Source organism: Otolemur garnettii, unplaced genomic scaffold (genome assembly GCF_000181295.1).
Source record: "Otolemur garnettii isolate 467f Iridium unplaced genomic scaffold, OtoGar3 scaffold00018, whole genome shotgun sequence".
In the NCBI taxonomy this organism is placed as follows: domain Eukaryota; kingdom Metazoa; phylum Chordata; class Mammalia; order Primates; family Galagidae; genus Otolemur; species Otolemur garnettii.
In genome coordinates, this window is record NW_003852413.1 from 16453205 (window position 1) to 16471011 (window position 17807).

General features: G+C 38.3%; 1 protein-coding gene across 1 annotated transcript in view; it reads right to left on the reverse strand.

Annotated features, from left to right (window-relative positions):
- Positions 1-17807, reverse strand: part of TANC2 (tetratricopeptide repeat, ankyrin repeat and coiled-coil containing 2) — a 346976-nt gene that overhangs the window by 42374 nt on the left and 286795 nt on the right. The window contains exon 14 of the mRNA XM_003786213.3: positions 10216-10324. Within this exon, the coding sequence (XP_003786261.1) occupies positions 10216-10324 (109 nt within the window). The remainder of the gene's footprint in view (positions 1-10215; positions 10325-17807) is intronic.

Below are 17807 nucleotides of genomic sequence, written 5' to 3' on the forward strand. Positions count from 1 at the left end.
TTTTTTTTTTTTCAATGTGAAGGACTGGTCTGAATTATAGGTACAACCTACAATTACTGAAGAATTTTATAGTTAATTGAGGCATAATGGCTGAAAGGAAAGAATTCAAAGATCTGACACTGAAGAAAAAGGTTGATCTTGTACATTTTCTGGAAAGCAGCAGCCAAAGAAAGATGGTGACACATTTGGGTGTTAGCAAGACCACAGTTAGCAACATCTAAAACCGTAAACATGAGGACTTGGAAAGATAAAATAAGGAAGGCAGAGACCTACAGCGAAAAAGGAGAAAAACTTCCTTCCATGAAGTTACATTAAACTGGTTCAAACAAATGATGAGAGTAGATCTCTCCAGAAAGTCTTGTGAGGTGAATCCTTGAAGTTCCATTAGAAGTTGTGGAAGAGTTCATGAAAAAGTTCCTGGTCTTCTCCAGAGGCTTCAAAGATGACATCCTGAATGCTGAAGAGTGAGGACTCTTTTTCAAGGTGATGCCTGACAGAAGCCTCATCATGAGCAGTGACAAATCTAATAGCAGAAAACTTTCCAAAGAATGTTTCATAGTTCTGCTTTGTGCAAGCTCAACTGGAGAGAAACCAAAGGTCCCTGGTGATTGGTAAATTGGCAAAGCCAGGTGCATTCAAGAACCTGAAGCCTGAAGACTTCCCCATCACTTGGAGATCAAACAAATGCCTCTGGGTGACTGGTGCCCTGCTTGAGGAGCAGGTAAGGAGTATCAACTGAGAAATGAAGAAAAAGAAGCAGTGTATTCTACTGACAGTAGACAACTATCCTGGCCACCCACAAGTGAACCATCTCACAGAACTGACACTGAAATTTCTGCCTGCAAACAGTACCTCAAAACCCAACTCTTGACCAAGGAGCATAATCAAAACATTTAAAATGTATTACTGAGCCCAGCTCCTGCAGTGGGTCATCTGAAACACAAACCTGTGGTCCACCTGTGGAAGCAACTTCACCTGCTGCATCAGTTAATGCTTTGGAAGCTGCCCTCTGGATCAGTTTTACTGAGAATAAAGTTCAGCCAGAAATGATACACAAGTGTTTCAAGAAAGTTGGACTTGTCACAACCCAAGAGCATGATGTTTTGGTCCCATCAGACAGTCCATTTCCCATGGCAGAATTTGAAGATTTTGAAGATTGTGTTGCATTGGATGATGAGGTGGCAACCTGTAATGAACCTGACCCAGAAGCAATTTACAAAATGATATATATATATATATCCACTAGACCACCAGGGATTTCCAAGCAATATTGACTGAAGTAAAGACCATGAAGTGCATGAAGAAACTGATGAACTGGAAGAAGCAAATGAGGATGACAGAGAAACTTCAAGACTATAAAAGAAGGTGGCATCTGCTAATGCAGCTGAGGTCATTTGCTATGGAAAAATGCCCAGGTATGTTGAGTGACGTAGCCAGCACTGAGAGTGTTCTCTCCACTTAAGTTTGTAATAAGAAGAAATAGACCAAGATTGATTCTTTCTTCAGAAAGAATGAGCAAACAGTAAACATACTGATTTTGTATGACACTGTATATATGATTTTATATTTACATTTGTAATAAGAATAAGAAACAGGCTCAACGCCCGTAGCCCAGTGGTTACAGTGCTAGCCACCAAGGGCTGGCAGGCTCGAACCCAGCCTGGGCCAGCTAAACAACAATGACAACTGCAGCAACAACAAAAAATAGCTGGACATTGTGGTGGGAGACTGTAGACCCGCTACTTGGGAGACTGAGGCAAGAGAATCACTTAAGTCTAAGAGTTGGAGGTTGCTGTGAGATGTGATGCCATGGCACTCTACTGAGCGTGACAAAAAAAAAAAAAAAAAAAAAAAAGAAACAGACCAAGATTGACTCTTTTTTTCAGAAAGAATAATTAAACCATGAGCAAACAGTAAACATGCTCGTTTTGTATGATACTATAGATATGATTTTACTGTGGTTTGATTATGTATAACTTCATATGATATTTTTCTAATACAAGCTATATAAGAAAGTACATGTATGTATTCAGTACATGAGGCCTAGTTCCTTGTGCTGCACCTCTGTTATGTTGGCCTTTGTTTGTTAAAGTCCCTTGCAATCTACTGCATCTTAATCCTTGAACATTTAATGAGGTCTTTCTAAACTGCTAAGCAAACATAAATTATATCTGAAGGAAGGTATCACCCTAGCCTCAAATTATTATTATTATTATTATTTTTAAATTTTATTTATTTATTTATTTTTGCAGTTTTTGGCCAGGGCTGGGTTTGAATCTGCCACCTTCGGCATATGGGGCCAGCACCCTACTCCTTTGAGCTATAGGCGCTGCCCTCAAATTATTTTTAAATGCAAAGACTAGCACACAATAAAATATAACCAGGCACACAAGGAAACAAGATATCAATGAAAATCAGAACATATTATTAAACAGCAGAAATCAACTACAAGGCTCTATAAATTGGAGTCATCAGACACATACTTTGAAATATACTATGTTTATGTTCAAGAATATAAAAGACAAAATTAAGAATTTTCACAGAAAACTGAAAAACTACGAAAAATATCAAGGGAAATTACAGAAATTAAAAACACAACAACCATCCCCCCTTTTAACAGAAACTAAATTAAAAAAAGAAGAAAAAAATACAAATACAATAACTGGCTCAGTGCCTGTAGCCCAGTGGTTGCAGCGCCAGCCATATATACTGACGGTGGTGGGTTTGAACCCAGCCTGGGCCTGCTAAACAATAATGACAACTGCAACAAAAAATAGCTAGGTATTGTGGCAGGTGCCTGTGGTCCCAGTTACTTGGGAGGCTGAGGCAAGAGAATCACTTAAGCCCAAGACTTTGAGGTTGCTGTGAGCTGGGATGCCACAGCACGTACCTAGGGCAACATAGTGAGACTTTGTCTTAAATTAAAAAAAATATATATATAATAACCAAAATTGAGACCTCAATGGACAAGTTTAATAGGAAGTATTCTACTATGTGACTGCATCATACTTAATTTAAGCCTACCTTACCACTGAATATTTAGGTTACTTCCATTTATTTTAATACAAATGTCTTCATGTTTTTTATTGTTAAGAAAAAAAATCTAAAAGTTATAGAAGCTTCCTTTCTGCTTTCTGCTATCTCTCCATTCTCTGCCCTCCCTAGAGATAACCCTTAGCCTAAAGTTAGTATATTTATGTAGGTAACATATTTGTAGCCCTTAGATATCCCAGTCTTTCTTCTGAGCATTATATAATAAATTAAATCCTTGTGACCATCACATGAGTTAAGTGCTTATATTATTCCCATTTTTAAGGTTAAATAAGTTGCTCAGTCACAAAGTTAGGAAGTAGGAGAGGCAGGATTTGAACCTTTATAGTCTGCTTTTGGAGCATGATCTCTAAACTACCCTGCTTGATTGATATACTGCCATCTCCAAATGAATGATGTAGAATAGTGATTTTCAACTTGCTGGACTGCATATTAGAATTACCTGGGGAGCTTTTAAAAAATACCAGTGTCAGTCCTGGCTGGAGGGAATTGAAATAGCACAGTCACTTTGGAAGACAGTTTGGCTAAACATAGTCAGCATACAATCTGGTAATAGTACTCCTAGGTATTTACTCAAATGACTTGAAAACTTATGTCCACATAAAAACCTGTATGTGAATGTTATTGCATATTGCTAAGTGAAAGAAGCCAGTCTGGAAAGGATACACACCATATGATCTCAACTCTATGACATTCCAGGAAAGGCAAAATTTAAAGAAACAGTAAAAAGATCAGAAGTTAACAGGCAGAGTAAGGAGGAGAGGAGTGAAAAGGTGGAGGACAAAGGAATTTTAGGACAATAAAATTATTCTGTATGATACTTTAGTGGTAGATACATGATATTTGGCAAAATCCAGAGAATTGTGTAACACAAAAAAGTGAATCCTAATGTCAATTATGAACTTCAGTTAACAATAATGTATCAATATTGGTTCGCAGTTATAACATGTACTACATTAGTACAAGATGTTAATAATAGAGGAAGCTGTGGTTTATAGTGAGTATGTGGGAATTCTGTACTTTCTGTTCAGTTTTTATATAAACCTAAAATGGCTCTAAGAAATAAGATCTATTTTTATAAAATCCTAGGTTTTGCTCTAGGACAATGACTCATAATCTCTGGAAGAAAGCCGATGAATGTGTGTGTATATAAAAAAAGAAAAAAAAAAACTATCCAGGAGAATTCAATATATAGCCAGAGTTGAAAATCACTGACCTATATCTATAGAGAAATTGCAAAGATGTAATATGAAGTGAAAAAAAAAGTTACAGAATTAAATGAACAGTGTTAAAAAGAACATAAAATATTCTATACACTGCTTATGTATACATAACTATGTTTGAAAAGTACAAAATATGGATCAGAAGAACATATGTGCTAAATCCTGACACATTTAGGATAGGATCTAGGGGAGGGAGAGAAGTGGGGTAAAAGAGGAACATCAAAGGGATTCTTATTGTATTTGTTATAGCTCAAAAATAAAGAAAATGATTTGAAGCAAACATTAAGAAATCTTAACATTTATTAAATCTGGTAGGTAATTTTTATTATACTTAATTATCTGTGCTGTCCTATATGTTTGAAATATTTAGTAATAAAATTTTACAACAGAGGAATATGAATATTTCCTCTGAAACAAGAAAAAAGGAGTTAAGAATTGATTGATGGATAGATTGATTTATCAGTGCAGAGAGGAAAATATGGAAAATCAGATACTTCTGCTATTTTTTAGTGACTTATAAATTAGGCTGTTTGTTGAATTAGTTGATGTGGTTTAGAGTTAGAAGAAAAAGAAATGGAAATAGGAGCTAATTAAGAATAGATTTTGGTAAATGAATTTCTATTAAATGGTCCAGTAAATGGATGCGACAAAGTAGCATTGAGAACTCCACTGAGGTCGAAGTAAATAAGCAAGAAGTAAGCCTGAGCTACAGAGCCAAAGGCTAGGATCTGAAATATTAGCTTTATTTGTACTACGGACTTTTGGTTTCTTCTAGTTGGTGGGGTTGATTCTTTGTCCCTGTGAAGTATGGGAGGAGAGTTTTAGTTTAAAGTTAACAAAGGTGACAGGCAGATTACCAGCCAGGATGTAGCCAAAAATAACCCATAATTAATCCTAAGCTGATGGTTTTTTAAAGAGAATTTTGTGTTCAAATAATTTGAATAACTGCCTCTTCAGTATCTATAACTATTCCTCAGGTAAGAAAGGATCTCTTTTTGTCATGGATAAATGTTAATTTCTTTAGAATCTACATTTGCAATACTATTTCTCAGCCCATTTAATAAGCCTGCTCAGTATTTCTGAACATTTCAAGAAAACAGGGAAAGCATGAAAAAACAAGAGCAGTCTCATCTTAGGGATTTTTAGCTATGGCTCAGGTATCTTAAAATCATGGCAAAAACTAACCTCGGAGGCTTATCCAATAAGCTTCTTTAAAGCAGGTTATTTTATTTTATTTTATTTTTTTTTTTGAGACAGAGCCTCAAGCTGTCCCCCCGGGTAGAGTGCCGTGGCATCATGCTCACAGCAACCTCCAACTCCTGGGCTCAAGCGAGTCTCCTGCCTCCGCCTCCCAAGTAGCTGGGACAACAGGCGCCCGCCACAACGCCCGGCTATTTTTTGGTTGCAGCCATCATTGTTGTTTGGCGGGTCCGGACTGGGGATTCGAACCCACCACCTTAGGTGTACGTGGCTGGCGCCTTAGCCGGTTGAGCTATAGGCGCCGAGCCAAAGCAGGTTATTTAGAAACTTATTACCAGCTTTATTATCTGAGTATTCCATATGGCCATATCGGTTATAGTAAAAGGATACTGGTAGACAAAGGGAACAGTACTTTTTATTGAGAGTTTGGCAAACTATGGACTGCTGCCAAACCTAGCCTTCTACCTGTTTTGTAAATGAAGTTTTATTAGATACATATTCATTCATTTCTGTAACGTCTCTGGCTGCTTTCCAGCTACAACAGCAGAGTTAAGTGGCTCTTTATGTTTAAAGTTTGTCAACCACTGTAGAGGATGCTAGGTAACCCCTGAACGTGATGAGGGTTATAGTACTATCTGCAATTTATGCTCATTATTAAGTCATAGTTTTAGGAAAGAGATTAGTAATAATTTTAATCATAAAACCTTATGTTAGATATGTGTCTAGTACTTTGTGTTTTGTAATGCACTTTTTGCATATTTCGTATCTATGGTCCTAATAACAATTCTGAGTTATTATTACCATTTTACAGATGGAAACTGAGACTAGTAAGTTAAGTGGTAGATCTTTTGCATTTAAACCCATGCCTTTTGAATGATAACACAAGATATTTCCTCCAACCCACGTAAGTCACTACAAAAGTTTTGAGACAGACAGTGTTATGGTTCATTATTTCACTTCTAAGAAACACAGTTGACAGCTGGGAGGGCTTCATTTATTTCCATCCATGCATATTTTAGATGCTTCTTGATTTTTGTGTATCTCACAACCTTTATAATGGCCCACATAGTTCTGTTCTGGTAAGAAACGTTACAGAAACATTTTAAAGGGTGGTATTTAGAAAGCTAATTGTAAGAGCACTCTAAAGTCCTGCCTGTCCTAGATTCGATCCAATGAAAACACCTGCATTACAAACTAGATTGAAATATCTCTGGCCACAATTCAGAAACATCTGTTTTCTTTTCCTAGATTTAAAAGAAACAGAAAATCTAAACGGCAATTAGAGGATTATAAAAGAATTGTTAAGCGGTCAACAACATAGGTCCTTAGGGAAATGAAAATCAAGATCACAATGAGATACCACTTCACATCCACTAAAACGCTAAAATAAAAAAAGATAACATCTAACAAGTGTTGGTGAAGGTGTGAAGAAATGGAACCCTCTTAATTGCTGGTGTGACTATAAAATGGTGCAGCCACTTTGGAAAGCAGATTGGCAATTCCTCACAATGTTACACATAAGGTTATTATGTGACCTATTACAGTAGAATCTCCATAGTTGACCAACTTACCACATTGACCACTTCTTTAAGTGGACCGATTTCACAGACCAGACACACACCACCCGTATGTATCAATACAGCAGGCCTACTTTCTTATGTTGACCACCTCCATACGTTGACAGGTTTGTTATAGTCCTTTGCTTGGTAAACTTACCGAGGTTCTCTTGTAATTCTACTTCTAGGTATAAAACTCAAGAGAACTGACAAACGTGTCTACCTACAAATCTATACACTAAAACTGTGAACGTACCAAATGTCACTGAATTTTCACTTTAAAGTGGCTAATTTTATTAAAAAGCTAAAGGAAAAATCTATATGCTAATATTTATAGTAGTATCATTCCTAACAGCCAAAAAGTGAAACTGACTCAAATGTCCCTGTGAGTAAACAAATGTAATATAATGCAAAATCATTTAGTACTTTTAAAAAGGAATGAAGTACTGATATATGCTAAAACATTATGCCAAGTAAAAAAGGCCAGACACAGACAACTACATATTATGTGATTCCATGCATATGAAATGTCTAAAAAATCAAATCTATCAAGACTGAAATAAGAGTAAAGGCTTGGTGCTCAAAGCTCAGTGGTTAGGGCACCGGCCACATACATTGGGGCCTGCAGGTTTGAACCTGACCTGGGCCTGCTAAACAACAATGGCAATTACCACAAAAAAATAGCCGGGCATTGTGGCAGGCACCTGTAGTCCCAGCTACTTGGGAGGCTGAGGCAAGAGAATCCCTTAAGCCCAGGAGTTTGAGGTTGCTGTGAGCTGTGACGCTATAGCACTCTACAGAGGGCAACACATTAAGACTCTGTCTCAAAAAAAAAAAAAAAATCCTTGCCTCAGGATTTTTTCAAGTGATTAGAAAGTACAGAGGGCATCCTTTGTTCTTTGTACCACAAGAGATGGCTCAAGGGAATTGTCCTTAGAAGTCAGGAGATTGTCTTAGCAGAAGACCCCAATGAATCACAACTATCAACTATAAGCAATAGCCCGAAGGTGAAAACCTCCCCTCACTTTGTATTTCTGCTCAAAGGCAGGGTGTTGGTCCTTTAAGACAGGAGTCTCTCAACATCTTTACTTACTGGCAAATTAATAAACTTCTCTTTATTTCTCCTCAAACCACTAGTTCTCATTTTTCTAATGGGGCCTAAGGGACAGTGCTGAACCGTCAGTAACAGTACTGGGAGTGTGGTAGTTCATAACTCTATGAATATATTAAAAATCATTGACATGTACATCTACTCTTTTATGGTATATATTCTACTCAGTAAACAAAACAAAAAGAAAAGGGGTCCATAGCCAGACAAATATCCAGAGCTACAGATCCTCAATCTTTACATATTTCAAAAGTGATCAATTATATCATATCAAACTTTTCATGAGCAAAAGCAAGGGAAATTTAAAATTAACTGGAAAGAAATATGAATTAGAGTGTATGTCACTGCTAATCAGAAGTTCTAAATGCAACTGGTTATAACCATAGTCTGTCTTTTGTCTTTTCATGACCCTCATCTGATGAGAACTAAGAATCTGAGCAGCCTGAGCCTGGGAGAAGCAAGTCTATCAGACAGAGCAGTGCATTCGAAGGACCCTGTAAACTGCTGCACCAGAAAAACCAGAGTCCAAGTTTTCATTTTTCAGCCTGTAGTCACGTCATCACCGCAATCAGTACAACAGAGTATTTATGGACTGATTTACATATGGAGCCAGTCTTATCTCAGGCGACCATGTTGTCTGCATCAACATAAGATAAAAAAACTGTGCTAAGGCAGGAGTGCATAGTTTAAATGTAGTTCTCCATGTATTCGATAAAGTCCCCACTTGGTCAAATGAAGCTTCATGTTTTTTCTCTGTAAATGTGGTGTTTATTTTATGGTGCAGCAAAGGCAGGCATCGAAGGGTTGGTCTTTGCATCTGATTCTAGGCAGATGGTGCTGTTAAAAGATAGGTACTTAAGTACTTTGATAATTTATGGGAATAGTAGGTACTTTTCAGTCTGCTTGAAACTAGAATGAGATACCTTGTCTGTTATCTAAGCTCTACTCTAAGTAAGGTCATTTTTGGTTACAGCGATTTGTTAGACAAGACAGATATGATTCAAATGAAGGACCTGTCACTGTGAGTTTCACTTCTGTTCATCTGATAACAGGCTTTGCTGGGTGTGTGCTTATCTGTGGAGAAGAATTTCCTAGGGCGAGGCTCTTGGAGTTGCCCATTTAATGCCATCTTTCTCTTTCAAGAGAATTGTTTTATCTTTAACGGAATTCCTTGGGGAAAGTCTGACTCAGAGAAAATGGTTTAAGGTATCTGTATTTTCTTAATTCTGAGGCAGGAAAAGAATGCTGAAGAGATTGTAGGGACCAAAACTATCAAAACCAGTAACAAACTGTAGGCTAGAAAACTCAGAACAATAAACTTCCCCCTCTAATTTGGTGTGTTAACCCCAAACTACTATCTGGACTATAAATCCCTTGAGATTAGGGATTATATCTTTTTTGTTTTTGTATTCTTGGTACCTAATACAATGTCAATGCCTCAGTAAATGTTGAAATAAAAAAATGAATACATGTATGATTAATCATGTGCCCTTCTTTTGTTCCTCCTCTTCAGCCTTAGGAATGTTGAGAGAGGGAAGCTGATGCTATAGGGTTCTTAAAAGTTTTGAAACTACTGGGAGAAAAACTGGGATTAAATTATATTTGGAGAGAGTACAGGATGTACCTTCAAGGAAGGTTATCTTTGGTTCCAGATAAATAATTTGAAAATCACAGCACTAGGAATATTAAAGTTTTCATGAAAACAATCATAAAAGATTGAAAGAGTAACTGCTCTCAGTGATTTTTTAATGCTACAACATGATTATCCTCAGGAGATAATAGGTCATATATGAAGCACACACGTGTATGTGTATATTACACGCCTTTCCTAAATGATTATACACATGCATTTCCTGGAAAGCTTAGTAATCTGTTAAATTGGGAGATGGCCGATGAAGTTCTCTTTCTAAAAGCCTAGGAAGAACAGGCCATACATTTTAGGAGATGGACCAACTCCGTAGCAAAATAATTTCAGAAAGCAGGAACTACACTGAAGAAAACCACTAGTTTCATACAGACAGTGTGAAGGAAAAGTCTGTTAGAGATAGGGAAAAAAGGCTCCATCTTCCCTAATTACCTTAAAAATGTGTGCTTTGAGGATGTGATGTCCCAGTTCAATAGTCTGCTGTCGGTTTAGTTTTCCCTCTTGGCGGGAAAACCAGAAGGCAAGTAATGTGTGACCACTCCTGTAAAGAAAGAGAGACTCATTTTAGAAATGTTAATGCTCTAATTCTACTTTGGGTGGTGGACTGTTCAGACCCAGCCATACTTCAAACCAAACTCTCATTCAGTTTCTTGGGGAGGGGTACCTGCTACTGGACAAATAAATAATGGATAATAAAAGTTTCCTAGGCTGGGCATGGTGGCTCATGCCTGTAATCCTAGCACTCTGGAAGGCTGAGGTGGGTGGATTGCATAAGCTTGGTAGTTCGAGACCAGCCTGAGCAAGAGAGAGACCCTGTCTCTAAAAAATAGCCAGACGTTATGGTGGGCGCCTGTAGTCGTAGCTACTCAGGAGGCTGAGGCAAGAAGATTACTTGAGCCCAAGAGTTTGAGATTGTTGTGAGCTATGATAGCACAGCACTCTAGAGAGGGTGACAAAGTGAAACTCTTGTCTCACCAAAAAAAAAAAAAAAGTTTCCTAGGGTCAGGAGCCATAATTCATGTCTGTAATCCCAGTACTTTGGAAGGCCAAAGCAGGAGGATTGCTTGAGGTCAGGAGTTTGTAGTTTGATACCAAGCTCAGCAATAAAGTGAAACCCCATTTCTTTTCTTTTCTTTTTTTTGAGATAGTCTCATTATGTTGCCCTTGGTAGAATGCAGTGGCATCACAGCTCACAGCAACCTCTAACTTGTGGGCTTAAGTGATTCTCTTGCTTCAGCCTCCCAAGTACCTGGTACTATAGGTGGGCACCACAATGCCCAGCTATTTTTTGTTGCAGCTATAATTGTTTTCTAGCTGGCCTAGGGCTGGGTTCGAACCCGCCATCCTTGGTGTATGTGGCTGGTGCTGTAACCACTGTGCTGTGGGCGCTGACCAGAAAACCCATTTCTAAAAAAATAGCCATGTATGGTGGCATGCACCTAGCTACTTAGGAGGCTGAAGAGGGAGGTTTGCTTGAGCCCAGGAGTTGGAAGCTGCTGTGAGCTATGATCATGTCATTGTACTCCAGCTTGTGTGATAGACTGAGACCCCATTAAAAAAAAAGTTCTCAGGCAGTCCTTTTCCCAAATTATATGTATGAATATCACAAAATGTCATGTCAGATTGGCTTACACCCATTCTACACACAGATGACACAAAAAGATTTTCATTTTCTGTCTCTGCCAGCAACTCTAATTTCACCCATGTGCAAATGTCAAAATTCCTCAGAGTCTCATTCTTAGTCCTAGTCTGTTCTTGTTCTGGATTAGCTCATCTATCCTCAAAGGCTTTACCACCACCTATATCCTGTATCTTTTTCCTCTATCCAGACTTCTCTTCTCAGCCTTATACCAGTATATGAATATATCCAACTGTCTATTGATTTCCCCATTTGAGGTCTCACAGTAAGTACTTCAAACTCAACATGTCTCAGACTGTCTTAATTTCTTCCTCAAAAATCTACCAAGCGTCTATCCATTCCTTACAGCTGAGGAGAGTGGAGTACTTTTTTTATGGTGCCACCAGTATAGATTGTGCATTCCTCTAGTTTTGTAGTTATACAGTCACATGCTTTCTCCTCGATGGCATCCATTCCCTGTATTTCCATGCTAACAGATCCCCAGTCTGTTAATTGAAGAGAAAGCTCTATTTTTCTTTCTTTTTTGTTTTTTGCCTCTAGACCATGTTCTATCTGACCAAGATGCCTACAATTGCCTTGGCCCTTTCATAAATCATGTGGTTAACTGGTCTGAGGATAAAGCCAACAGGAGGGCTAGGATAAAATAATTGAACCCTATTAGCTGCCCTAATTTTGGACTTCTTACTACATGAAGTAATACGTTTCCTTTTCTTTCTTTCTTTTTTTTTTTTTTTTTGAGACTGGGTCTCCTGGGCTAGAGAGCCATGGCCTCAGCCTAGTTCACAATAACCTCAAACTCCTGGGCTTAAGCAACCTATTGCCTCAGCTTCCTAAGTAGCTGGGACTATAGGTGCTTACCACAATGCCCAGCAGATTTTTCTATTTTTAGTACAGACAGAGGTCTTGCTTTGCTCAGGCTGGTCTTCAACTCCTGAGCTCAAGGGCTCTACTCACATAGGTCTGCCAGAGTGCTAAGATTATAGGCATGAATCACCACACTTGGCCCTACTTTTATTTTTTGTTTAATTCATTTGAATTGGAATTTGTTTCTTCCAGAGCTCAAAGCATCCTAATGATATACTTAAGAATGTATATGTATATATGTATGGCTGTAGGTCTGTGTATGTATATGTTTCATATATGTATAAGGTTATATATATTTCTATTTATGAAAATAAACCTGAATTACTTATATTCTTCATAATATCTAACACAGCCTCTTGAATATAAAAATGCTCAATAAAAATTTTTAGAAGAAAAAGTCTGACATTAGGGGAAAGATACTATAGCCTCTAAGCATTGAGGGTATTTAGAACTGTGTCATTACTGCCCACCAGGTTGTAGTTAGGAGACTTCTTCATGCTACTGGTAACACAACTCTTCTACTTTTTCCAGTTACAGTGTCACAGAAGAGGGAAATGGAACCGTTCTCAGTTTCAAGTCTAATGAAGTAATCAAGCAGAAGAAAAGGTAGTAAGTGAATTTTTGCTGGTGAGAGAGAGATCCAATGTCTACTGAATGATCTTCTCTCATATTGAATACTAACTACTTAGCCAAGTTTAATCTGAAGACATCTCATACTGAAGTATGAAAAACAAACACACTTTTAATTTCTTTTCTTTTTTTTTTTAAGCTTCAGTAAAGAAATTGGAGAATAGTGGGTGGGATAGACAGTTCTCATTTTTACATAGGAATCATCTTATACAGATTTCATTCCAAGAAGATTTTAAACAGAAACTCTGACTTTTGGCTTCAGAGAATTTCTAAATTGTAGGGAATACGAAGTTACCTTGCTTGACTAAACAAACTTACCCATAATTGAAAAGAAGTTATTTAATTGGGAGAATGTCTCAGACAAGTGAGCCAGCATGGAATCATCACTATCATCTGAAGGTCTGAGCCCAGTGTTGTTTTGTACAACTGCAGAAATCTGAAAATTGCCACTGAACTTTTATTTATCCCATGAAAGCTCAGTTTGGTTGAGAGGCTATTATAATAAAGCATAGGGAAGTTACACAATAATAAGAAGCTTTTATTAAGTGCCCTAATTCTCAAGCTCTCAAATGTCCATCTAACTACTAACAGTGAAATTATTGTAGCTTCCCTGGTGTAAGAATTATTACTTTAAAAGATTCATGCATGATTGTACAATAGTGACTAGAACTCTTAAATATACTCTGATCTAGGCCTACCTGTGCTTTAGACCATTAAAGAGAATCCATGCCTATTAACATTTAATGTAAAAAGCTTGTGTCTGACAAGGAAATGAGCTTTCAGTTACACACAGAAATGACTTTGCCCTAGTGTTTTCATTTTACTACTATAACTAAGAAATCCTGGTAAGATGTTTACATTTTTCTTTTCTTTTTTTTGTAGAGATAGAGTTTCACTTTATTGCCCACAGTAGAGTGCAGTGGCGTCACACAGCTCACAGCAACCTCCAACTCCTGGGCTTAGACGATTCCCTTGCCTCAGCCTCCTGAGCAGCTGGGACTACAGGCGCCCGCCACAACACCTGGCTATATTTTTGTTGCAGTTTGGCTGGGGTCGGGCTTGAACCTACCACCCTTGGTATATGGGGCCGGCACCCTGCCCACTGAGCCACAGGTACTGCCCTACATTTTTCTAGTAAACATTTTTCTTGCTTTTTTTTTGTTGGTCAGGCACTGAAGAGAAACAGCAAGCAATGCAGGTCAAGGATAAGATGAAGGTGACAAGAGTTGTCAACCTTGACCTGTATTCATTCCTTTTTCAATACACTCCTGCTACATTATTCATAAAAGAATGGCTCTGGTAGATACTATAATGTTTATATTTATACACAGGATATGAAAGAAGAAAATCCTCTGATTCAAAATAAAGAAATGCAGACTTGGCTTGGCGCCTGTGGCTCAAGTGGGTAAGGCGCCAGCCACATACACCTAAGGTGGTGGGTTCGAATCCAGCCTGGGCCCGCCAAACAACAATGATGGCTGCAACCAAAAAATAGCCAGGCGTTGTGGCGGGTGCCTGTGGTCCTAGCTACTTGGGAGGCTGAGGCGGGAGACTTGCTTGAGCCCAGGAGTTGGAGGTTGATGTGAGCTGTGATGCCACAGCACTCTACCCAGGGGGAAAGCTTGAGGCTCTGTCTCAAAAAAAAAAAAAGAAAAAAAAGAAATGCAGACTTACAAAAAAAAAAAAAAAAGAATGGTTCTTATCAGTTCATTGGATTCAAAGCTTGTGGTGTGTAGGACACAAGAGAAGCAGCTTACATTATATACTGGCTCTCACTGTACCATCTTGAGTGCTGAGATTTAGTTTTGCTTCTCTGCCTGCTGGATCTCTCTACCTCTATCACTATCATAGGAAGTTGGTGCTTTCCTTGAAAACCTCCTTGAGACTTCTTTATTTTTAAAATATTGCCAGCCCCATCAGGCATAAAACCTAGTAGTTTTTTTTCCTCTCTGTACTTTCTCACCTGAATAATTCTAAGAGTCTCATTCTCTCCATTCTATTCTCCACTGCCTGTTCCCTAGCCCCTCCCCAAAATCTACATTACAGAAACCTAATCAAAATTCTGCTCAAAGTTCTTTAGGCTTTATATTTCCTCTTATACATAATTTAAACTCTTTAGCATGGTTTTCAAAAGTTTTCTAGAATTTTTCTCTTGTCTATTTGTCTTTATCGCCTCATACTTTATCTCTTTATACTTTCAATTCCAGGTGGAGAAAATTATTTGTAGGGTTTCAAACATGCTTTCCCTCTTTTTGGAGTTCTGTTTCCTGTTTAGTTCATCAGGAAAACTATTTCTCCTTCTTTGAATCTCAGTTCACACCATCGCCTTTGTGAAGCTTTCCTGGTGCCCTGATAGACTCAGGGCTTCTTTCCTTAGGTAACTGTAGTAGCTGGCATACATCTCCCTTACAGCATCCACAGTGGGATACTCTGTTTTCATGTTAGTCTTCTCACTAGACTCTACTGCAGTGGTTCTCAACCTTTCCTAATGCCATGGCCCTTTAATACAGTTCCTCTGGGTCATGATCCACAGGTTGAGAACTGCTGCTCTATTGAGAATAGAAGCCAGGCTTTTCCACATATGTATGCCTAAGTTATGGGAGTATGTATCTGCAGAATGAATGAATAAGTAGTAATATCTTAAAACTGCATAATACTATTTTATGATTTTCAAAATACTTCAATAATTTTTATTTATTTTTATTTTTTTGCAGTTTTCAGCTGGGGTCAGGTTTGAACCCACCACCTCTGATATATAGGGCCAGCGCCCTACTCCTTTGAGCCACAGGCACCGCCCATTCAATAATTTTTAGATTCTCACAAAAATACTATACCGTAGGCACAGCAGTAAATATTACTCCAAGTGATATGATGGACAATTGAACTAGACTCAGCAATACTGAAAGACAGATTCCAGCTCACGTGGCTAGGAAATAAAAAGAGTTGGGATTAGAACCCAAGTCCTTTTCAAACTTAGTTCCATTACTCACACTGACGAGATTAGCAACCGGGCTTTTGTTTCTGAGCACACTGGAGTGAAGGAATCCACCACTATGGAGAAGAATATATTCATTTGTGTAGTATAAGTCCTGAATTCTTAACGTACTTTAAAGCAGCAACCATTGATTTTGACATATTTTGATGGCATTTTGGGAGACAGAAGATAAGAAATAAGGTAGAGCTAGCCCTAGTATAAGTATGACATAATTTTAGGCATAAGTGGACACGGCTGTGCTTTCCCTCTGTAAGTTAAGATGATGGTAATAAAAAATCAACTTTATTATGGGTTCAGATGTTCAGATGTAGCTACGAAGACAATGGCGGGGCTAAGGGAGTAAATGGAAGAATTTTTTCCACAAAAATTATATGATTAGGTTACCCTATGATTCAATGTTACCCTGAAAATTTCCCTGTCCGCTTTCATAGTGCTGCCTCATCACCTCTGAGTCGAACGTATCTATCTTCAAATCATAGTTTTGCCACTTTCAAGCTTTATAAGTTAGGACAACTTATTTAACTTCTCTGTGAGATTAGGATAGTATTATCTACCTCTCAGGACTGTGGTAAGAATTAAGTGGGACATATTAAGTGAAGTATATTTTAAATTTCTTTTGTATCCACCACAGTAACTAGCACAGTGTCACACTAGCAGAATTATAGTAACCCCAAATGACTTTAAACATTCAGGAAGATGGCTGTTTTCTTAGACAGAACTTCAACGAGTGTAGCAGGGTGAATTGTGACACCCTATCCTGAATCCCAATCCTTATCTCTCCATACCCTACCTTTCCGCAGATCACAGGAAAATTACCACGGTATGGAGGCCATTCAGTGTTAGTTAATGCAAGGAAACTTGGAAGAATGATGTCAGATGTGGAGGGGTGGGTACAGAGGGAAAAGGTCAGAGTTAAATGGTCCCTAAGAAATAAAATAAGCTAATGGGAAGAATATAACTTTCTCATAGAGACCAGAGATCTTTAGAAGGAGGACAGAAAGTGGTGGCAGCAGGGCAAAGATGGCAGTAGCCATTCCTCAGTGGGTCTGGACTGTGAAGCAGCTGCCCCACCTGTAGGATCACAGTTCAGATTTGTTTCTTGCAGAACATAAATTATTAGGAAACATTAAAAATGTGGACAAGACTGCTAATAAGGGCCATTTGGTTACAGCCGATAAGCATATTTTCGAAACTAAGCATTTCAAGGGTACTGGAAGTGTTAAGTGTCCAAACAAGTGATAAATATGAAGCTTATTGAAGGTAAACCCAAAGAAACCAAGTCTGAAGAGACTCTGGATGATGGTCCACCAAAATTTACAAAATCTATTCCAAAAAAGGGAGATAAAACCAACTTTTCCAAAAAGGAAGCTGTTGTTCACTGCTGGTATATGGGAACACTACAGGATGGAACTGTTTTTGATACTAATATTCATATAAGTTCAAAGAAGAAGAAAAATGCCAAGCCTTTAAATTTTAAGGTTGGAGACTGAACTAGAATGGGCTTATGGAGAAAGACCAGCCTAATGCCAGCCTAAAGTTGTTTGGGGTAGGGAAGAGGCAGTCTTTATCAAATTCATCTTGACTTCTTCAACAGAATTCCACCAAATGCAAAACTCAATTGTTTTTTCTTTTTTTTTAGCAGGCCCTGGCCCAGTTTGAACCCTCCATCCCTGGTGCACTGGGCCAGCACTCTAACCATTGAGCACAGGCACCCAAGCCAACAAAACTCATTTTTGAAGTGGAATTAGTGGATTATTGACTGAAATAGCAGTGATTCAGTTCTAAAGACATCAGTGGCTCGGCTCCTATAGCTCAACCGGCTAAGGCGCCAGCCATGTACACCTAAGGTGGCGGGTTCGAATCCCCAGCCCGGACCCGCCAAACAACAATGACGGC